At 48.6% G+C, this 24,458-nt stretch overlaps 1 protein-coding gene across 1 annotated transcript in view; it reads left to right on the forward strand.

Moving 5' to 3' along the window:
* Positions 1-5,174: 5,174 nt before the first annotated feature.
* Positions 5,175-24,458, forward strand: part of LOC311123644 (polypeptide N-acetylgalactosaminyltransferase 16-like) — a gene marked incomplete at both ends in the record, with an annotated part of 25,930 nt that continues 6,646 nt past the window's right edge. The window contains 4 exons of the mRNA XM_084197888.1: positions 5,175-5,375; positions 20,757-20,938; positions 21,146-21,244; positions 21,329-21,396. Coding sequence (XP_084054014.1) covers positions 5,175-5,375; positions 20,757-20,938; positions 21,146-21,244; positions 21,329-21,396 — 550 coding nt within the window. The remainder of the gene's footprint in view (positions 5,376-20,756; positions 20,939-21,145; positions 21,245-21,328; positions 21,397-24,458) is intronic.

Raw genomic sequence — 24,458 nt, forward strand, 5'->3', positions numbered from 1 at the left:
AAGATCAACAACTAATGTTAGCCAGAGCGAGATGAGCTAAAATCTAACGAGGCAAGAGTAGATAAACGCTCTCAAACTTTATCAGCTTGTAGTTGGCCGTCAAAATTGCACCGATAAACGCTGAGGAATAGTAGCCTGCTCGCCCAACGCATGCGTGTCCCAACTGCCTGCACGCCCCTTTTGATGGATGCCAAATACATTTGTTTGACAACTTAGCGATATCTGTGCTGTGGGTAACAGTCGTTCAAGTTCTGCAGAGCTAGCTAGGCTGCAAAGCGATTCACATTTCTTGCTAGCCACCGAAAAACGATATGAGGGGAAAGAGTTGGCCACACATTCACTCGTCTAATGACATGACATAGTAGCTAGCTAGCTAACGTTAGGCTACATGTTTTTAGCTTTCTACATAAATAGATACGCTAGCGGCTAGCCTATTAGCCACGTTATGACTGACTTGTGATCATTGCCCTTGCTAGTTTGATTATATTGACATTCCCAGCCTTAGTTAAAGTTGTCCGTCAAATATTTAGTCATTGACACTGAAACAGTGCATCCCGACTGGCAGCAAACAATAGCAATGTGGTTTGGACTTCCAAGAAATGTATTGGTGAATTATATGAATCATGCATTGAACTGTATCCATCTATTCTGCCAACAATGCCTTAGCGTACGTCATGGAACGTTGAGTCACATAGAACCTATTTTTAAAACCTCTTATAAAGTTGGTTTTGTAGCATAAACTGGGAATTGGATGTTTTGGACTGATATTATGATTGTCTGTTTGTTTCAAACGCTGTCCGTTCCACTTTAAATCCACACTACTGTGCTGTCTGTGTTTAAATCCAAACTGCTTGTAGTTCTGTGTGCAAAGCCTTTCCCCAGGACTTAATACACACACACACACACAGTCACACACACACACACAGTCACACACACTGACACACACACAGTCACACACACACACACACAGTCACACACACACACACAGTCACACACACACACACTGACACACACACACAGTCACACACACTGACACACACACAGTCACACACACACACACTGACACACACACACACACACACACTGACACACACACTGACACACACACAGACACACACACTGACACACACACAGACACACACACTGACACACACACAGACACACACACTGACACACACACAGTCACACACACTGACACACACACAGTCACACACACACACACACAGTCACACACACACACACAGTCACACACACAGTCACACACACACACACACAGTCACACACACACACAGTCACACACACAGTCACACACACTGACACACACACACACACACACACACACACACACACACAGTCACACAGTCACACACACACACAGTCACACACACACTGACACACACACTGACACACACACAGTCACACACACTGACACACACACACTGACACACACACAGTCACACACACACACAGTCACACACACACACTGACACACACACACCCAGTCACACACACCCAGTCACAGCCCTAAGAATCATTCATTCTCTCCACACACCTCCTACTGTATGACTAGGTTGCGTCCCAAATCGCACATTATTTCCTACTTAGTGCACTACTTTTGACCAGGGCCTATAGGGTTTTAGTCAATATAGTGTACTGTATTTATTAGGGTATAGGATGCTATTTGGGATGTTTAGGGGAGAGTAACATGTTCTCAGTTAAGACAGCAGCTGTAATGACGTAGTGAAGTCAGCATGTTTCTAATGCAGACGACGAGCTTCCTACTAGAAAACAGCCAGTCCGACCATGTTTCGCCCAGATACAGTGGGGGGGGGAAAGTATTTAGTCAGCCACCAATTGTGCAAGTTCTCCCACTTAAAAAGATGAGAGAGGCCTGTAATTTTCATCATAGGTACACGTCAACTATGACAGACAAAATGAGGGAATAAAATCCAGAAAATCACATTGTAGGATTTTTAATGAATTTATTTGCAAATTATGGTGGAAAATAAGTATTTGGTCAATAACAAAAGTTTCTCAATACTTTGTTATATACCCTTTGTTGGCAATGACACAGGTCAAACGTTTTCTGTAAGTCTTCACAAGGTTTTCACACACTGTTGCTGGTATTTTGGCCCATTCCTCCATGCAGATCTCCTCTAGAGCAGTGATGTTTTGGGGTTGTCGCTGGGCAACACGGACTTTCAACTCCCTCCAAAGATTTTCTATGGGGTTGAGATCTGGAGACTGGCTAGGCCACTCCAGGACCTTGAAATGCTTCTTACGAAGCCACTCCTTCGTTGCCCGGGCGGTGTGTTTGGGATCATTGTCATGCTGAAAGACCCAGCCACGTTTCATCTTCAATGCCCTTGCTGATGGAAGGAGGTTTTCACTCAAAATCTCACGATACATGGCCCCATTCATTCTTTCCTTTACACGGATCAGTCGTCCTGGTCCCTTTGCAGAAAAACAGCCCCAAAGCATGATGTTTCCACCCCCATGCTTCACAGTAGGTATTGTGTTCTTTGGATGCAACTCAGCATTCTTTGTCCTCCAAACACGACGAGTTGAGTTTTTACCAAAAAGTTATATTTTGGTTTCATCTGACCATATGACATTCTCCCAATCCTCTTCTGGATCATCCAAATGCACTCTAGCAAACTTCAGACGGGCCTGGACATGTACTGGCTTAAGCAGGGGGACACGTCTGGCACTGCAGGATTTCAGTCCCTGGCGGCGTAGTGTGTTACTGATGGTAGGCTTTGTTACTTTGGTCCCAGCTCTCTGCAGGTCATTCACTAGGTCCCCCCGTGTGGTTCTGGGATTTTTGCTCACCATTCTTGTGATCATTTTGACCCCACGGGGTGAGATCTTGCGTGGAGCCCCAGATCGAGGGAGATTATCAGTGGTCTTGTATGTCTTCCATTTCCTAATAATTGCTCCCACAATTGATTTCTTCAAACCAAGCTGCTTACCTATTGCAGATTCAGTCTTCCCAGCCTGGTGCAGGTCTACAATTTTGTTTCTGGTGTCGTTTTGACAGGTCTTTGGTCTTGGCCATAGTGGAGTTTGGAGTGTGACTGTTTGAGGTTGTGGACAGGTGCCATTAATACAGGTAACGAGTGGAGGACAGAGGAGCCTCTTAAAGAAGAAGTTGCAGGTCTGTGAGAGCCAGAAATCTTGCTTGTTTGTAGGTGACCAAATACTTATTTTCCACCATAATTTGCAAATAAATTCATTAAAAATCCTACAATGTGATTTTCTGGAGAAAAAAAATCTCAATTTGTCTGTCATAGTTGACGTGTACCTATGGCTGTGTTACTCCAACCATGTATTTTATACCTTTATTTAAATAGGGAGTCACCTTGTAGACCAGGGTATTTCACAAGGGAGCCTTGCATATACAACTCAATAAGAAACTCAAAAATCGAATGCAATATAAAACACAAATATTCTAAAAAAAACAATTACATTCCTCAGTAAGAAGGTCCCCAATCAATCTTTAACAGTTCCGGAGCGGCACCAGAACATCCAATAGTAATGAGCTATATTCTGACCAACAGGGCAGTTAACCTACAATGAGCTCAGCTGAGAGGACTGTTGGTGAAGGACCGTGGACACGCTACAGTATTGCAGAGATCTGTTGGTCCAAAACTATGAGCTCATTCTAAGGGAGTGGAGAGTGAGTGGGGAGAGGGGTGTGGGGAAAGCAGGGGAGGGTAGAGAGGGTAGAGAGGGAGGGGTGTACCCTGTACAGTATTGCAGAGATCTGTTGGTCCAAAACTCTTTCTGTTTAAGCAGCCATCTCACACTTTGAGTTTCCTGTACTGTTAAACCACATAGTGACCCTGTACCACAGACCATCCATTTTCCTGTCCTGCCCAGATTCCTGCTGTCTCTCTCGCTGTACTCTGACTGACTCTGTGTTTGCACAGCCATAACATAAAATATCCAGCTTGCATATCCCAGGGGAGTCAAGCATGCTGATAGCCCATGCCCCTTGGCTGTAACCGGGGGGAGGGTGGGAGGGAGAGAGGGAGGAGGGGAGAGAGAGGGAGGGAGTGAGGGAGGAGGGGAGAGTGAGGGAGGAGGGGAGAGAGAGGGAGAGGGTGAGGGAGGAGGGGAGAGAGAGGGAGGGAGGGAGGGAGGGAGGGAGGAGGGGAGAGTGAGGAAGGAGAGAGAGGGAGGGAGTGAGGGAGGAGGGGAGAGAGAGGGAGGGAGTGAGGGAGGGAGGGTTGGGAGGGGAGAGACAGAGGGAGGGGGGAGAGAGAGGGAGGGAGTGAGGGAGGGAGGGTTGGGAGGGGAGAGACAGAGGGAGGGGGGAGAGAGAGTTCTACCCTCTCATTTCTCCCTGGTTCTACGTAGGGAATAGGGTCCCACACCCATTTTCCCCCCTTACCCCGTTCCCGCACCCCTCTGGATCATGTTGCCAATGTTTGTTTCAGACAGGAAAACTTGGCATTCTCAGTGTCTAATGGTGTGGTAGCCTAGCCCAGTAGTGCACTGCTTCTCACCAGGGCCCATTGGGCTGCACTACATAGGGAATAGGGTACCATTTAAGACGTTGCCCAGGTGTGACCTGACCATCCTGTCTGTCTGCCTGCCTGCCTGCCTGCCTGCCTGCCTGCCTGCCTGCCTGTCTGTCTGTCTGCCTGCCTGGATTTCCCTTGTGAAAGAACGAAATCCCAGACCAGCCAAAATAACAGTCATTCGGTTTCGCCTCCTTGGTCGTTTTAGTTGACTTGAGTTGCTTGGTGGAGTTTCTCAAATAGGCTTTTTATTAAAACCACATTAGAGACAATTAATCCAGTCATTCTTGTTTAGTCAGGGTTGTCTCTATTGATTATGTAAACGGTACTGTGAGTGTCTATTCTAACAGAAACCAAACGGAGAAAATCTGTGAGTAATGCAGCCAGACTTTAGCCTCTTAGCGTAGCAGCCAGTGAGTGACGACACTTCGGAAGGATCATCCTGGCGCTAGGACCGCGCACGGCTCTGTGAGTGAGGAAATCTCTGCATAGGGACCGCTCGTTCTCTCCATCAGAATAGCTCCGAGGCTGTTTGCTGCGGTGCGGAGCCATCACCACCTCTCCTCCTCCCGCTCCGTCTTCCGATCCACCGAACCTGAACCATCTGGGCATATCTCCGGGGGACGGAGCTCTCCTTATGGGCTCACAATGCGCAGGATACGGGCCAACGCCATCGCAATTTTGACTGTAGCGTGGATTCTGGGAACATTCTATTACCTGTGGCAGGACAATAAGCCGCACTCATCATCCCCGTCCACGGCCTCGCAACCCCGCGTCGGGGGCAGCAGGAGCCATGCCGGACGACTGGACATCCACCGAGACGACAGTCACAGGACCATTCCGCTGATCGTAAGTGACAGGTTGAGAGGAGAGTAGCAGAGCTGGATGAGAGATAAGGGAAGAGCGACAGACTGCGCTGCGGCGCTCTCTCTCTGCTGGAAGGAAAGCGGCTGGCTGTGCTATGTGCGGCTGCAGCTCGCCTCACACAGCACAGCCAGGGAGGGGGGGTGTGTGTTGCATGTTGATGTACGTTGGGTGATCTGTGTTGTGGTGCACAGCTGGAGGTACTGTTCACCCACCTCCTCACTAAGCCTATGCTGCCTGTATGTATTTGACGCAAAGAACCTGTGCGTCGACGCTGTGGGTCCATTTCATGTACTTAATCAGAGCTCTAAATACCCTATGCTTTTCTGCTACCGTTGTTGCATTATTTGCACGTCCTTCGCTCTCGTCCATTGCCCTTTGGTCGAAGGCTGCCACAGGACCTGAATAACCCATAAGAGGCTTTCCATAAGACTCTGAAGGATGAGGGAGAAAACCGAGATAGCCCTGAGAGCCGAGCTGCCCGCAACTAACCGCCTTCTGGAGCGTAGATACAGAACTGTTATGACTGTGTTGTAGAACCTAGAGCATATTCTCTGCAATATAAACCGAGACCCATTGAACAGTTTAGATACCAAAAAAATGGCATATGGGTGGGAGGACAAATGTAGGTCTGTAGCCTTTAAAGACGGTTCGTGAACAGGGGATGGATGATATCTCTCTTCTTTCCCATATTGACGCCTCTATTCCTTTGTCTTCATGCGACATAGTTTTTTTTTCTCATGACATCTTAACGCTCTGTGTGTCTAGGTGCATGGAAAAATCACTGCTATACGTGGTCGACATGCCTTTGCGATTCTTGCCAAAGTTGAGTGGTATTAAATTGGCCATGTAGCTGCAGGATACCTGTAGGCCCGCCCATGTAGCTGCAGGATACCTGTAGGCCCGCCCATGTAGCTGCAGGATACCTGTAGGCCCGCCCATGTAGCTGCAGGATACCTGTAGGCCCGCCTGCACGGTTGGGGAGTGACAGATTACATCTAGAAAATAACCTACCCCAACCCTACACACCTAGGCTATTTTAGGATTTTACTGTCAGGGATGTTTCCGTATAGTTTACTCAGGTTAATGGCTAGTCGGCCCTTGGGTCTATGACCTATAGGAAAATAATGACATGTTCTCTTCAGGACTAATCATCTATTCTCTGCATGTTCTACAGTTAGTGTTTGTTTCTCGTGACCCAATCAGAGAGTCTTTATATTGCGGCCTATAATTCCTGACAGACAGTTTTATCATAACTAGAAATGGAGCATTACATTTATAGCAGGTCCTTGATGGAGCTGTAAAACGAGTAAAGTTCGGGAAGAGTGCTCCAAGAAACGGAGGGAGAGTTTTTTTACTAGATCAATTAAATCCAGTCAGCTGTGCTTCGTGGCTCCGCACATTGGAAGAAAGACCCTCATGCTGATGTGGCCCCTAGTCCTCCCAATGGCCCTCACACGTGCCAATGTTTTTCATTGTGACTGGAGAAAATATGAAGAGGTTGTTGATGAAGGCCTATACCACCGTAAGGTCAATAGGCTACCCAAGCTGTACAATAGACTTCAGTCTCCAGGTAGAGAGGTGCGAGTTTACCAGATGAGGTCAACCAGCAAGCAAACACATGGTGCCATGTTCTGTGATCTCAGTGTTTTGTAGACCTAACTGTAGTAAAAACAACAGCCCAATCACATCTACGTTTTCTGTTTTACAATGAGTTGTGTGCAGATGTGTGGAAGACATCTTCTTAAAGCCACACTGTTAATTGCACATTCAGAGCACCATCAAAGAGTGACTGGGCCCATCAATAAAAACAATTGTAGGCCCAAACAGCCATATCCCAAGGTGCATTACGGTTAGGTGCTTTCCAAGGTGCATTCCAGGATTTGTTCACAAGCAACTATCCCTCTGGCTATGGATGGCTAGGACAAATAGTCCTAACCTTAACCCCAACCGTAACTGTGACACCTAATACCTAACCCACCCAACCCTAACACCTAATACCTAACCCACCCAACCCTAACACCTAACCCACCCAACCCTAACACCTAACCCACCCACCCAACCCTAACACCTAATACCTAACCCACCCAACCCTAACACCTAACCCACCCACCCAACCCACCCTAACACCTAATACCTAACCCACCCACCCACCCAACCCTAACACCTAATACCTAACCCACCCAACCCTAACACCTAACCCACCCAACCCTAATACCTAACCCACCCAACCCTAATACCTAACCCACCCAACCCTAACACCTAACCCACCCAACCCTAATACCTAACCCACCCAACCCTAATACCTAACCCACCCAACCCTAACACCTAACCCACCCAACCCTAACACCTAACCCACCCAACCCTAATACCTAACCCACCCAACCCTAACACCTAACCCACCCCACCCTAACACCCAACCCTAACACCTAACCCACCCAACCCTAACACCTAACCCACCCAACCCTAATACCTAACCCACCCCACCCTAACACCTAACCCACCCCACCCTAACACCTAACCCACCCAACCCTAATACCTAACCCACCCAACCCTAATACCTAACCCACCCAACCCTAATACCTAACCCACCCAACCCTAACACCTAACCCACCCCACCCTAACACCCAACCCTAACACCTAAACCACCCAACCCTAACACCTAATACCTAACCCACCCCACCCTAACACCTAACCCACCCAACCCTAATACCTAACCCACCCCACCCTAACACCTAACCCACCCAACCCTAATACCTAACCCACCCCACCCTAACACCTAACCCACCCAACCCTAACACCTAACCCACCCAACCCTAACACCTAAAACCTAACCCACCCAACCCTAACACCTAACCCACCCCACCCTAATACCTAACCCACCCAACCCTAACCCACCCAACCCTAACACCTAACCCACCCAACCCTAATACCTAACCCACCCAACCCTAATACCTAACCCACCCAACCCTAACACCTAACCCACCCAACCCTAACACCTAACCCACCCAACCCTAACACCTAACCCACCCAACCCTAATACCTAACCCACCCAACCCTAATACCTAACCCACCCAACCCTAACACCTAACCCACCCCACCCTAACACCTAACCCACCCAACCCTAACACCTAACCCACCCCACCCTAACACCTAACCCACCCAACCCTAATACCTAACCCACCCAACCCTAATACCTAACCCACCCAACCCTAATACCTAACCCACCCAACCCTAACACCTAACCCACCCAACCCTAATACCTAATACCTAACCCACCCAACCCTAATACCTAACCCACCCAACCCTAACACCTAACCCACCCAACCCTAACACCTAACCCACCCAACCCTAATACCTAACCCACCCAACCCTAACACCTAACCCACCCAACCCTAACACCTAACCCACCCAACCCTAACACCTAACCCACCCAACCCTAACACCTAACCCACCCAACCCTAACACCTAACCCACCCAACCCTAACACCTAACCCACCCAACCCTAACACCTAACCCACCCAACCCTAATACCTAACCCACCCAACCCTAATACCTAACCCACCCAACCCTAACACCTAACCCACCCAACCCTAACACCTAACCCACCCAACCCTAATACCTAACCCACCCAACCCTAATACCTAACCCACCCAACCCTAACACCTAACCCACCCCACCCTAACACCTAACCCACCCAACCCTAATACCTAACCCACCCAACCCTAACACCTAACCCACCCAACCCTAACACCTAACCCACCCAACCCTAATACCTAACCCACCCAACCCTAATACCTAACCCACCCAACCCTAACACCTAACCCACCCAACCCTAACACCTAACCCACCCCACCCTAACACCTAACCCACCCAACCCTAATACCTAACCCACCCAACCCTAATACCTAACCCACCCAACCCTAATACCTAACCCACCCAACCCTAACACCTAACCCACCCCACCCTAACACCTAACCCACCCAACCCTAACACCTAACCCACCCCACCCTAACACCTAACCCACCCAACCCTAATACCTAACCCACCCAACCCTAATACCTAACCCACCCAACCCTAATACCTAACCCACCCAACCCTAACACCTAACCCACCCAACCCTAATACCTAATACCTAACCCACCCAACCCTAATACCTAACCCACCCAACCCTAACACCTAACCCACCCAACCCTAACACCTAACCCACCCAACCCTAATACCTAACCCACCCAACCCTAACACCTAACCCACCCAACCCTAACACCTAACCCACCCAACCCTAACACCTAACCCACCCAACCCTAACACCTAACCCACCCAACCCTAACACCTAACCCACCCAACCCTAATACCTAACCCACCCAACCCTAATACCTAACCCACCCAACCCTAACACCTAACCCACCCAACCCTAACACCTAACCCACCCAACCCTAATACCTAACCCACCCAACCCTAATACCTAACCCACCCAACCCTAACACCTAACCCACCCCACCCTAACACCTAACCCACCCAACCCTAACACCTAATACCTAACCCACCCAACCCTAATACCTAACCCACCCAACCCTAACACCTAATACCTAACCCACCCAACCCTAACACCTAACCCACCCAACCCTAACACCTAACCCACCCAACCCTAACACCTAACCCACCCAACCCTAACACCTAACCCACCCAACCCTAATACCTAACCCACCCAACCCTAACACCTAACCCACCCCACCCTAATACCTAATACCTAACCCACCCAACCCTAACACCTAACCCACCCAACCCTAACACCTAACCCACCCAACCCTAACCGTGAGCATTCCATTAGTGTGTCTACAATATAGAATGGAACACCAGCTTGCTGCACTCCATGCTCTCTCTTTGTGGTTCCATGGAAACAGGGTGCCCTTGACAACCAGGGTTCCTGACATCATTCATGATGACTTATGTCTTGGCCCAGTCATGAGTCCCTGTGTGTAACCTAGGATACAGTACGATAAGGAATTAGACCAACTGTCACTGGTTAGTGTGTGTTCCTTCCTTCCAAACAACTCAACTTTCGTTTAATTTGTCCACAGAATATTTTGCCAGTAGTGCTGTGGAACATCCAGGTGCTCTTTTGCGAACTTCAGACGTGCAGCAATGTTTTTTTTTTTGGGACAGCAGTGGCTTCTTCCGTGGTGTCCTCCCATGAACACCATTCTTGTTTAGTGTTTTACGTATCGTAGACTCGTCAACAGAGATGTTAGCGTGTTCCTGAGATTTCTGTAAGTCTTTAGCTGGCACTCTAGGATTCTTCTTAACCTCGTTGAGCGTTCTGCGCTGTGCTCTTGCAGTCATCTCTGCAGGACGGCCACTCCTAGGGAGAGTAGCAACAGTGTTGAACTTTCTCCATTTATAGACCATTTGTCTTACCGTGGACTGATGAACATCAAGGTTTTTAGAGATACTTTTGTAACCCTTTCCAGCTTTATGCAAGTCAACAATTCTTAATCTTAGGTCTTCTGAGATCTATTTTGTTCGAGGCTTGGTTCACATCAGGCAATGCTTCTTGTGAATAGCGAACTCACATTTTGTGAGTGTTTTTATAAGGCAAGGCAGCTCTAACCAACATCTCCAATCTCGTCTCATTGATTGGCTCCAGGTTAGCTGACTCCTGACTCCAATTAGCTTTCGGAGAAGTCATTAGCCTATGGGGGTTCACACACTTTCCCCAACCTACACTGTGAATGTTTAAATGATGTATTCAATATAGACAAGAAAAATACAATAATTTGTGTGTTATTAGTTTAAGCACACTGTGTTTGTCTGTTGTTGTGACTTAGATGAAGATCAGATCACATTTTATGACCAATTTCTGCAGAAATCCAGGTAATTCCGAAGGGTTCACATACCTTTTCTTGCCACTGTATGTCGTTGCTTCAAGTAGTGTATTTACTGTATTTTATGTATTGCCTTGGAATCAACTCCAATTCCAACGTTAGTCCATTTATAGTTTGTTAAATGGCTTACAGAAACGAAATATGACGAAAAATGTAGACCTATCTTTCCTAAATATGTTAACTTGAATCCATTTGCAGTCCACATTGTTCTAACGTAATTGCATGGCTTCAATAGACTTCACACTGATATAGGGGCTAGGCCTACTGTAAATTGCATTATGGCTGAGCATGGACATGCCAAACATTGTCAATAACCAATATTAAATTAATTATCCTAGTTCTAAAAAGAGAACAAATAATTATAATCAAATTCTAAACAAAACGAAACAACAACTTGTTTTCAATAGGCTACGTCACACTTACAGGCAGCATCATTTCTCCCCGTGGGCATATAATATTAAAACAACGCAGACTATGGAGGGTTTTACGCAGACTATGGAGGGTTTTACGCACATCCAAACTTTTCACAGTAGCTGGACAAAAGAGCCAATATAAACAGGAAGGGAGAATGTCCACTCACCGTTCTACTGCTCCTAAACAGGCCTGTGTTTTATCAACAATAATCGGAACACATTTTACAGATCAGATCGCATTCACACGTCTCCAGAAGTTGTATTGCATGCGCGCCACGGACGTTGTCACCAGAAAACCAGGAAGGTGAATCATTCTAATAGATTCTGGTTGTAATAAAATGAAATGAAAAACAACAATAAAATCGCCAGGATAAAGACATGCATTGCTGTTGAACCAGCCTTCTCTATAGCAGGCCTAAGGGAGGGCTTGGGTTTTGAAGATATAAAATGGAAAACAAGGAATTTGTACAGGTTACAGATAAGTTCTAAATATGAGGTTCGCCGGTATTCACCGAGGTTCTCGTCTAATAATAATATGCCATATATCCAAAGCGACTTACAGTCATGTGTGCATACATTTTTACGTATGGGTGGTCCCGGGGATCGAACCCACTATGCTCTACCAATTGAGCTACAGAGGACCACATGATGGACGTGGACACGTAGCCTACATCATGCAGGGGTTTTTACACACGTCCAAAATCACGTGGGCCTGCCTACAATACTTCGATAAAAAGGGAATCTCAGCTCACTGTTCAACTCCTCTCAAACTTGATATTTTCATAAAGCTTTGGTGATTCATATTTATTTCCAAGCGGTCTCAGGAGTCACATCCTTTGTCGACAGTCTTGACTACTTCGAGATTGCATTGGGCAGACAAAAAAAGCCTTAATTGACAGAAGGGGAGGCTATGCTTGGTTTTTATCAGATAAAACTAAATGGGAAGTATACAGGCACCAAAAGCACGTTAGGCTACTCTTGTTCCATGCGCATATGGGCAGTGTGCGTCAAGACTTGATAGGCTGTGTCTCCACTGTCAAAATTCATGCCATAACCAATTGCGTTACCGCTAAAAGCAGCTTTTCGTTGGCCTTATATCCCCATCAGCGCTGCCGGAAATTAGCACTTTGGGTCATGTTTTTAAGGACAAACCTCAAATATTTCAAACCCTCCCATCTGAGCGCAAGCGACCTGATATAAGACAGGTAAATTGCCCGAAACCTGGCGTTAGGGCTGGAAAATTATTTCCTCCCTCCCTCCCTCCCTCTCTTCCTCCTTCTTTCTATAATTTCCTTTAGTAGCCATGGTATTAAATTAGATTCAGTGATGTAATCATAACAGTACTGTAATGTAATGTAATTTGAGTTTTGTTTGCATCACTACATTATATTTACTTTTCCATGAGCTCAACCCCCCCCCCTTCTCTTCCCTGTTGTATTGAGCTCAACCCCCCCCTTCTCTTCCCTGCTGTATTGAGCTCAACCCCCCCCCTCTTCCATGCTGTATTGAGCACCCCCCCCTCCTCTTCCATGCTGTATTGATCTCAACCCCCCCCCTCCTCTGCCATGCTGTATTGATCTCAACCCCCCCCCTCCTCTTCCATGCTGTATTGATCTCAACCCCCCCCTCCTCTTCCATGCTGTATTGATCTCAACCCCCCCCCTCCTCTTCCATGCTGTATTGATCTCAACCCCCCTCCTCTTCCATGCTGTATTGATCTCAACCCCCCCCTCCTCTTCCATGCTGTATTGATCTCACCCCCCCCCTCCTCTTCCATGCTGTATTGATCTCAACCCCCCCCCCCTCCCACGCTGTATTGAGCTCAACCCCCCCCCCCCCGCCATTTCCAAGCTGTATTGAGCCCAACCCCCCCCTCCTCTTCCCTGCTGTATTGAGCTCAACCCCCCCCTCCTCTTCCATGCTGTATTGAGCTCAACCCCCCCTCCTCTTCCATGCTGTATTGAGCTCAATCTTTCTCCTCCTCTTCCATGCTGTATTGAGCTCAACCCCCCCCCCCTCTTCCATGCTGTATTGAGCTCAACCCCCCCTCCTCTTCCATGCTGTATTGAGTTCAACCCCCCCCCCTCCTCTTCCATGCTGTATTGAGCTCAACCCCCACTCCTCTTCCATGCTGTATTGATCTCAACCCCCCTCCTCTTCCCTGCTGTATTGATCTCACCCCCCCCCCTCCTCTTCCATGCTGTATTGATCTCAACCCCCCTCCTCTTCCATGCTGTATTGATCTCACCCCCCCCTCCTCTTCCATGCTGTATTGATCTCAACCCCCCTCCTCTTCCCTGCTGTATTGATCTCAACCCCCCTCCCCCCCTTCCATGCTGTATTGAGCTCAACCCCCCCCTTCCATGCTGTTTTGAGCTCAACCCCCCCTCCTCTTCCATGCTGTATTGATCTCAACCCCCCCTCTTCCATGCTGTATTGATCTCACCCCCCCCCTCTTCCATGCTGTATTGATCTCACCCCCCCCCCTTCCATGCTGTATTGAGCTCAACCCCCCCCTCCTCTTCCATGCTGTATTGAGTTCAACCCCCCTCCTCCTCTTCCATGCTGTATTGAGCTCAACCTCTCCCCCTCCTCTTCCATGCTGTATTGAGCTCAACCCCCCCTCCTCTTCCATTCTGTATTGAGCTCAACCTCTCCCCTCCTCTTCCATGCTGTATTGAGCTCAACCCCCCCCTCCTCTTCCCTGCTGTATTGAGCTCAACCTCTCCCCTCCTCTTCCATGCTGTATTGAGCTCAACCTCTCCCCTCCTCTTCCATGCTGTATTGAGCTCAACCCCCCCCTCCTCTTCCATGCTGTATTGAGCTCAACCTCCCCCCTCCTCTTCCCTGCTGTATTGAGCTCAACCTCTCCCCTCCTCTTCCATGCTATATTGAGCTCAACCCCCCCTCCTCTTCCATGCTGTATTGAGCTCAACCCCCCCCCCTCCTCTTCCCTGCTGTATTGAGCTCAACCTCTCCCCTCCTCTTCCATGCTGTATTGAGCTCAACCCCCCCCCTCCTCTTCCATTCTGTATTGAGCTCAACCCCCCCTCCTCTTCCATGCTGTATTGAGTTCAACCCCCCCCCCTCCTCTTCCATGCTGTATTGAGCTCAACCCCTCCCCCTCTTCCATGCTGTATTGATCTCAACCCCCCCCCTCCTCTTCCATGCTGTATTGAGTTCAACCCCCCCCCTCCTCTTCCATGCTGTATTGAGCTCAACCCCCCCTCCTCTTCCATGCTGTATTGAGCTCAACCCCCCCTCCTCTTCCATGCTGTATTGATCTCAACCCCCCCTCCTCTTCCATGCTGTATTGAGCTCAATCCCCCCCCTCCTCTTCCATGCTGTATTGAGTTCAACCCCCCCCCCCTCCTCTTCCACGCTGTATTGAGCTCAATCCCCCCCCTCCTCTTCCACGCTGTATTGAGCTCAACCCCCCCTCCTCTTCCATGCTGTATTGAGTTCAACCCCCCCCTCCTCTTCCATGCTGTATTGATCTCAACCCCCCCCTCCTCTTCCATGCTGTATTGATCTCAACCCCCCCCCCCCTCTTCCATGCTGTATTGAGCTCAACCCCCCCTCCTCTTCCATGCTGTATTGAGTTCAACCCCCCCCCCCCCTCCTCTTCCACGCTGTATTGAGCTCAATCCCCCCCCTCCTCTTCCATGCTGTATGGCACCCTCTTAGCACAACTTTGTGCATGTGTGTGTGGTTTTGCGAGCCATCCGGTTGCTAGATGTGGCAGTGTCACTTCATGATAGGCTAAATATGTTATCTGAGAATGCAGTGAGTCTCAGACCGTTGAAATGAGGTCATAAGAGCCCTGCTTGTAATTGGGTTTGATGGCCAATTATGTCTCCAGATCCCCCAAGGTAGTCACAACCATGAGACCAAGCTTAATATAGATCAGTATAATAAAGCAGGCCTATTTAACATCATAATAAAGCAAGCCTAATTAACATCATAGTGCAACTGCACACAAAGTTGAAATGTCAATAAACATAAGTCCATTACCAACTACATGTAACAAAGGAAAACAGATAAATGGCTGGTTGGCTTGGCCATTAGCGGCTGAAATCCCACACAAACAAAACAGAGGTGAGGACCAACTTGCCCGCTTAAATACCTGACCATAGAGTTAGACAGAGGGCACTCCTGCCATCTGTAATCACGTGACCACAGAGGTGGGTAGAGAGCGATCACTAATCAGGGAATTCTGTACATTTACGGTTCTTAGTAATAGCAGTGAGTGTGTCTGTCTGTGGAGACAGTAAATTAACCATTCTTCCTGTTTAAATGTGCCTAATCTACTAATCTGGCCATAAATCTGATATTTTAGATCAGACACTTCTGTATATCTATGAGACCCTGTAGACATCACATATATTGAGTTCCACCTTCTAATGGAAGCCGAAGGTCATATTTAATTCACTGGATTAGGATTGGAAGTGCTTTCCGCAGCTTCTGAAAGGCGGAGTCCCAAATGCCCCCCTGTTCCCCTACACAGTGCACTACCTTTGACCGGAGCCCTATGGGTCCTGTTCAAAAGTAGTGTACTATATAGGGAACAGGGGGTCATTTGGGACTCAGGTTCTGTCCGTTTGTTGTCTTCTCCTGAGAAATGGAAAGTGAGGTCATGATTGTGCCTGAGAGAGAACTGGATGGGAGTTAATCTAAGCGAGTTCTATTCTCTAGGTGTGTGCGTGTGTGTGTGTGTGTGTGTGTGTGTGTGTGAGCGTGTGTGTGTGTGTGTGTGTGTGTGTGTGTGTGTGTGTGTGTGTGTGTGTGTGTGTGTGTGTGTGTGAGCGTGTGTGTGAGCGTGTGTGCGCTAAGCTTTAAGCCTCTCCCCTGACAGACCATTAATAACACAGAACTGAAGAATGCAGTTCTCTCTGTTCTCTTTCCATTCCTCCTCTATTCTATCCTCTTTCCCTCAGACAACATCTCCCCCCTCCTTCAAATATTCATATTCACATTCACCTGTATCATCCTTCCACTCCTCTCTTCCACTTTATTTTCCTCTCAGCCTCTCTCTCCTACACCTCCTCTGTCTCTCTCCACCACCTCCTCTGTGTCCTCTGTCTCACTCCTACACCTCCTCTGTGTCCTCTGTCTCACTCCTACACCTCCTCTGTCTCACTCCTACACCTCCTCTGTGTCCTCTGTCTCACTCCTACACCTCCTCTGTGTCCTCTGTCTCTCTCCTACACCTCCTCTATGTCCTCTGTCTCACTCCTACACCTCCTCTGTGTCCTCTGTCTCACTCCTACACCTCCTATGTGTCCTCTGTCTCTCTCCTACACCTCCTCTGTGTCCTCTGTCTCACTCCTACACCTCCTCTATGTCCTCTGTCTCTCTCCACCACCTCCTCTGTTTCCTCCGTCTAACTCCTACACCTCCTCTGTGTCCTCTGTCTCTCTCCACCACCTCCTCTGTGTCCTCTGTCTCTCTCCTACACCTCCTCTGTGTCCTCTGTCTCACTCCTACACCTCCTCTGTGTCCTCTGTCTCTCTCCTACACCTCCTCTGTGTCCTCTGTCTCACTCCTACACCTCCTCTGTTTCCTCTGTCTCTCTCCTACACCTCCTCTGTGTCCTCTGTCTCACTCCTACACCTCCTCTGTGTCCTCTGTCTCACTCCTACACCTCCTCTGTGTCCTCTGTCTCACTCCTACACCTCCTCTGTGTCCTCTGTCTCTCTCCTACACCTCCTCTGTGTCCTCTGTCTCACTCCTACACCTCCTCTGTGTCCTCTGTCTCTCTCCTACACCTCCTCTGTGTCCTCTGTCTCTCTCCTACACCTCCTCTGTGTCCTCTGTCTCACTCCTACACCTCCTCTGTGTCCTCTGTCTCACTCCTACACCTCCTCTGTGTCCTCTGTCTCACTCCAACACCTCCTCTGTGTCCTCTGTCTCTCTCCTACACCTCCTCTATGTCCTCTGTCTCTCTCCTACACCTCCTCTATGTCCTCTGTCTCACTCCTACACCTCCTCTGTGTCCTCTGTCTCACTCCTACACCTCCTCTGTTTCCTCTGTCTCACTCCTACACCTCCTCTGTTTCGTCTGTCTCACTCCTACACCTCCTCTGTGTCCTCTGTCTCACTCCTACACCTCCTCTGTTTTTCTCTGTCTCACTCCTACACCTCCTCTGTTTCGTCTGTCTCACTCCTACACCTCCTCTGTTTCCTCTGTCTCACTCCTACACCTCCTCTGTGTCCTCTGTGTCCTCTGTCTCACTCCTACACCTCCTCTGTCTCACTCCTACACCTCCTCTGTCTCACTCCTACACCTCCTCTGTGTCCTCTGTCTCACTCCTACACCTCCTCTGTCTCACTCCTACACCGCCTCTGTGTCCTCTGTCTCACTCCTACACCTCCTCTGTTTCGTCTGTCTCACTCCTACACCTCCTCTGTGTCCTCTGTCTCACTCCTACACCTCCTCTGTTTCGTCTGTCTCACTCCTACACCTCCTCTGTGTCCTCTGTCTCACTCCTACACCTCCTCTGTGTCCTCTGTCTCTCTCCTACACCTCCTCTGTGTCCCCTGTCTCACTCCTACACCTCCTCTGTGTCCTCTGTCTCTCTCCTACACCTCCTCTGTTTTTCTCTGTCTCACTCCTACACCTCCTCTGTGTCCTCTGTCTCTCTCCTACACCTCCTCTGTTTTTCTCTGTCTCTCTCCTACACCTCCTCTGTGTCCTCTGTCTCTCTCCTACACCTCCTCTGTGTCCTCTGTCTCACTCCTACACCTCCTCTGTGTCCTCTGTCTCACTCCTACACCTCCTCTGTTTCGTCTGTCTCTCTCCTACACCTCCTCTGTGTCCTCTGTCTCACTCCTACACCTCCCCTGTGTCCTCTGTCTCTCTCCTACACCTCCTCTGTGTCCTCTGTCTCACTCCACCACCTCCTCTGTGTCCTCTGTCTCTCTCCTACACCTCCTCTGTGTCCTCTGTCTCTCTCCTACACCTCCTCTGTGTCCTCTGTCTCACTCCTACACCTCCTCTGTGTCCTCTGTCTCACTCCTACACCTCCTCTGTGTCCTCTGTCTCACTCCTACACCTCCTCTGTCTCTCTCCTACACCTCCTCTGTGTCCTCTGTCTCACTCCACCACCTCCCCTGTGTCCTCTGTCTCACTCCACCACCTCCTCTGTGTCCTCTGTCTCACTCCTACACCTCCTCTGTGTCCTCTGTCTCACTCCTACACCTCCTCTGTGTCCTCTGTCTCTCTCCTACATCTCCTCTGTGTCCTCTGTCTCACTCCACCACCTCCCCTGTGTCCTCTGTCTCACTCCACCACCTCCTCTGTGTCCTCTGTCTCACTCCTACACCTCCTCTGTTTTTCTCTGTCTCTCTCTATCCTCTGTGTCCTCTGTGGTCCTCTGTAGCTCAGCTGGTAGAGCACGGCGCTTGTAACGCCAAGGTAGTGGGTTCGATCCCTGGGACCACCCATACACAAAAAATGTATGCACGCATGACTGTAAGTCGCTTTGGATAAAAGCGTCTGCTAAATGGCATATTATTATTATTATTATCAATTACATTCGAATGGAAACACTCGTTATGATGAAATATCTGGGTTAAAAGGGTCCAGTTAGAGTGCAGTTCATGCAGACAACATTAGAGTCGTGCTAGAGACTGGGTGCTGGAGACTGGGTGCTAGAGACTGGGTGCTGGAGACTGGGTGCTGGAGACTGGGTGCTAGAGACTGGGTGCTGGAGACTGGGTGCTGGAGACTGGGTGCTAGAGACTGGGTGCTAGAGACTGGGTGCTGGAGACTGGGTGCTGGAGACTGGGTGCTAGAGACTGGGTGCTGGAGACTGGGTGCTGGAGACTGGGTGCTGGAGACTGGGTGCTGGAGACTGGGTGCTAGAGACTGGGTGCTAGAGACTGGGTGCTAGAGACTGGGTGCTGGAGACTGGGTGCTAGAGACTGGGTGCTAGAGACTGGGTGCTAGAGACTGGGTGCTGGAGACTGGGTGCTAGAGACTGGGTGCTAGAGACTGGGTGCTAGAGACTGGGTGCTAGAGACTGGGTGATAGAGACTGGGTGCTGGAGACTGGGTGATAGAGACTGGGTGCTAGAGACTGGGTGATAGAGACTGGGTGCTAGAGACTGGGTGCTAGAGACTGGGTGATAGAGACTGGGTGCTAGAGACTGGGTGCTGGAGACTGGGTGCTGGAGACTGGGTGCTGGAGACTGGGTGCTGGAGACTGGGTGCTAGAGACTGGGTGCTGGAGACTGGGTGCTGGAGACTGGGTGCTAGAGACTGGGTGCTAGAGACTGGGTGCTAGAGACTGGGTGCTGGAGACTGGGTGCTAGAGACTGGGTGCTAGAGACTGGGTGCTAGAGACTGGGTGCTGGAGACTGGGTGCTGGAGACTGGGTGCTAGAGACTGGGTGCTAGAGACTGGGTGCTAGAGACTGGGTGCTGGAGACTGGGTGCTAGAGACTGGGTGCTAGAGACTGGGTGCTGGAGACTGGGTGCTAGAGACTGGGTGCTGGAGACTGGGTGCTAGAGACTGGGTGCTAGAGACTGGGTGCTAGAGACTGGGTGCTGGAGACTGGGTGCTGGAGACTGGGTGCTAGAGACTGGGTGCTAGAGACTGGGTGATAGAGACTGGGTGCTAGAGACTGGGTGCTAGAGACTGGGTGCTAGAGACTGGGTGCTGGAGACTGGGTGCTAGAGACTGGGTGCTAGAGACTGGGTGCTAGAGACTGGGTGCTGGAGACTGGGTGCTGGAGACTGGGTGCTAGAGACTGGGTGCTAGAGACTGGGTGCTGGAGACTGGGTGCTAGAGACTGGGTGCTAGAGACTGGGTGTCTCACACCTTTGAGGATGATGGAAAATGTGACTGTGGATTTTCAAACAGGGTTGACAACGTTACCAAACATCTACAGTGTGAGAGATGAGAGTTGACATCAATAAGAGTGAAACATCTTCTAACCAGAGCCATATATTTTCTAACTGGTAACCCATCTTTCCTTCTCACCCCAGCTTCCTGTTTTTTTGACCCCTGACCTCTGTGTGCTGCAACGTCTAAACTCTAACTTCTGTGTGTTCTTCCCCCTGGAGATGACCCAGTCCCCGTGGGCAGAGCAGCAGGGTCAGCTCATAGGTGGTTTCGATGAGAAGGCCTACCTGTTGGAGAAACAGCTCAAGGCGGGAGACGACCCCTACAGAGACCACGCCTTCAACCTGGCTGAGAGCGACCGACTCGGCTCCGAACGGGCCATCAGAGACACACGGCACTACAGGTGTCTTAGTAGTTATAAAAAGCAAACATTGATTAGGATTTATAGTGGTGTTGCTTTCATGTGAAGGACGAACAGGACAAGATGCACAGTAGCTGTGAATACGTTACTAAAACAATGTTACTAAAACAATGTTACTAAAACAACGTTACTAAAACAACGTTACTAAAACAACGTTACTAAAACAATGCTTCTTCTTATTGTTTGTAGGTGTGCCTCCGTGAATTATGACGCTAACCTTCCTCCTACGAGCATCATCATCACCTTCCACAATGAAGCTCGCTCCACCCTGCTACGCACCATCAAAAGGTAAGGAACCATTGTATGCCTTTCACAATGAAGAATTGACCCTCAATATAGTGTTTAATGCTGCCCTTTCCCTCCGTCTCTCAGTGTCCTGATGAGGAGCCCTCCCTCTCTGATCCAGGAGATCATCCTGATAGACGACTTCAGTACCGACCGTGAGTCTCTGCTTTTTCTCAGTTCTCCTCTTTAGATAGTCTCCAGTCTTTACACGGCTCCCACCGTGAGGATCTGGCTGTAATCCGGCTCTCTGTGAGGTCCCTGTCTGTTCTCCTTCTTGGTGAGTCTCTTTACGTTGAGACAAGATGTCCAGCGCTGATTCTCTCTAGGTTGTCTCCACCTTCTGTGTGTTGACCTGTCAGAAAAACACAGAATGATATGACCTCACTCAGAACACTATCTATATCACTCACTGTGTGATCACACACACACACACACACACACACACACACACACACACACACACACACACACACACACACATAGACAGAGACACATACTGAGGTGTCGGAGCTGGCCCAGTTTCCTAACAGGAGGTTTAAGCAGCAGCTGAAGCAGCAGTATAGTGGTAACAGCAGTATAGTGGTAACAGCAGCAGTATAGTGGTAACAGCAGTATAGTGGTAACAGCAGTATAGTGGTAACAGCAGCAGTATAGTGGTAACAGCAGTAGTATAATGGTAACAGCAGTATAGTGGTAACAGCAGTATAGTGGTAACAGCAGTATAGTGGTAACAGCAGCAGTATAGTGGTAACAGCAGTAGTATAGTGGTAACAGTAGTATAGTGGTAACAGCAGCAGTATAGTGGTAACAGCAGCAGTATAGTGGTAACAGCAGCAGTATAGTGGTAACAGCAGTATAGTGGTAACAGCAGCAGTATAGTGGTAACAGCAGTATAGTGGTAACAGCAGCAGTATAGTGGTAACAGCAGTATAGTGGTAACAGCAGCAGTATAGTGGTAACAGCAATATAGTGGTAACAGCAGCAGTATAGTGGTAACAGCAGTATAGTGGTAACAGCAGCAGTATAGTGGTAACAGCAGCAGTATAGTTGTAACAGCAGCAGTATAGTGGTAACAGCAGCAGTATAGTGGTAACAGCAGTATAGTGGTAACAGCAGCAGTATAGTGGTAACAGCAGTATAGTGGTAACAGCAGTATAGTGGTAACAGCAGCAGTATAGTGGTAACAGCAGTAGTATAGTGGTAACAGCAGTATAGTGGTAACAGCAGCAGTATAGTGGTAACAGCAGCAGTATAGTGGTAACAGCAGCAGTATAGTGGTAACAGCAGTATAGTGGTAACAGCAGCAGTATAGTGGTAACAGCAGCAGTATAGTGGTAACAGCAGCAGTATAGTGGTAACAGCAGCAGTATAGTGGTAACAGCAGCAGTATAGTGGTAACAGCAGCAGTATAGTGGTAACAGCAGCAGTATAGTGGTAACAGCAGTATAGTGGTAACAGCAGCAGTATAGTGGTAACAGCAGCAGTATAGTGGTAACAGCAGCAGTATAGTGGTAACAGCAGCAGTATAGTGGTAACAGCAGTATAGTGGTAACAGCAGCAGTATAGTGGTAACAGCAGCAGTATAGTGGTAACAGCAGCAGTATAGTGGTAACAGCCGCAGTATAGTGGTAACAGCAGTATAGTGGTAACAGCAGCAGTATAGTGGTAACAGCAGCAGTATAGTGGTAACAGCAGCAGTATAGTGGTAACAGCAGCAGTATAGTGGTAACAGCAGCAGTATAGTGGTAACAGCAGTATAGTGGTAACAGCAGCAGTATAGTGGTAACAGCATCAGTATAGTGGTAACAGCAGCAGTATAGTGGTAACAGCAGCAGTATAGTGGTAACAGCAGCAGTATAGTGGTAACAGCAGCAGTATAGTGGTAACAGCAGTATAGTGGTAACAGCAGCAGTATAGTGGTAACAGCAGTATAGTGGTAACAGCAGCAGTATAGTGGTAACAGCAGCAGTATAGTGGTAACAGCAGCAGTATATTGGTAACAGCTGCAGTATAGTGGTAACAGCAGTATAGTGGTAACAGCAGCAGTATAGTGGTAACAGCAGCAGTATAGTGGTAACAGCAGTATAGTGGTAACAGCAGCAGTATAGTGGTAACAGCAGTAGTATAGTGGTAACAGCAGTATAGTGGTAACAGCAGTATAGTGGTAACAGCAGCGGTATAGTGGTAACAGCAGCAGTATAGTGGTAACAGCAGCAGTATAGTGGTAACAGCCGAAGTATAATGGTAACAGCCGCAGTATAGTGGTAACAGCAGCAGTATAGTGGTAACAGCAGCAGTATAGTGGTAACAGCAGCAGTATAGTGGTAACAGCAGTATAGTGGTAACAGCAGTATAGTGGTAACAGCAGCAGTATAGTGGTAACAGCAGTAGTATAATGGTAACAGCAGTATAGTGGTAACAGCAGTATAGTGGTAACAGCAGTATAGTGGTAACAGCAGCAGTATAGTGGTAACAGCAGCAGTATAGTGGTAACAGCAGCAGTATAGTGGTAACAGCAGCAGTATAGTGGTAACAGCAGTATAGTGGTAACAGCAGTATAGTGGTAACAGCAGCAGTATAGTGGTAACAGCAGTATAGTGGTAACAGCAGCAGTATAGTGGTAACAGCAGTATAGTGGTAACAGCAGCAGTATAGTGGTAACAGCAGTATAGTTGTAACAGCAGCAGTATAGTGGTAACAGCAGCAGTATAGTGGTAACAGCAGTATAGTGGTAACAGCAGTATAGTGGTAACAGCAGTATAGTGGTAACAGCAGCAGTATAGTGGTAACAGCAGTATAGTGGTAACAGCAGCAGTATAGTGGTAACAGCAGCAGTATAGTGGTAACAGCAGCAGTATAGTGGTAACAGCAGTATAGTGGTAACAGCAGAAGTATAGTGGTAACAGCAGCAGTATAGTGGTAACAGCAGCAGTATAGTGGTAACAGCAGCAGTATAGTGGTAACAGCAGCAGTATAGTGGTAACAGCAGTATAGTGGTAACAGCAGTATAGTGGTAACAGCAGCAGTATAGTGGTAACAGCAGCAGTATAGTGGTAACAGCAGTATAGTGGTAACAGCAGCAGTATAGTGGTAACAGCAGCAGTATAGTGGTAACAGCAGTATAGTGGTAACAGCAGCAGTATAGTGGTAACAGCAGCAGTATAGTGGTAACAGCAGTATAGTGGTAACAGCAGTATAGTGGTAACAGCAGCAGTAT

Source organism: Coregonus lavaretus, assembly GCF_964263955.1.
Source record: "Coregonus lavaretus genome assembly, contig: HAP1_SCAFFOLD_4472, whole genome shotgun sequence".
Lineage (NCBI taxonomy): Eukaryota > Metazoa > Chordata > Actinopteri > Salmoniformes > Salmonidae > Coregonus > Coregonus lavaretus.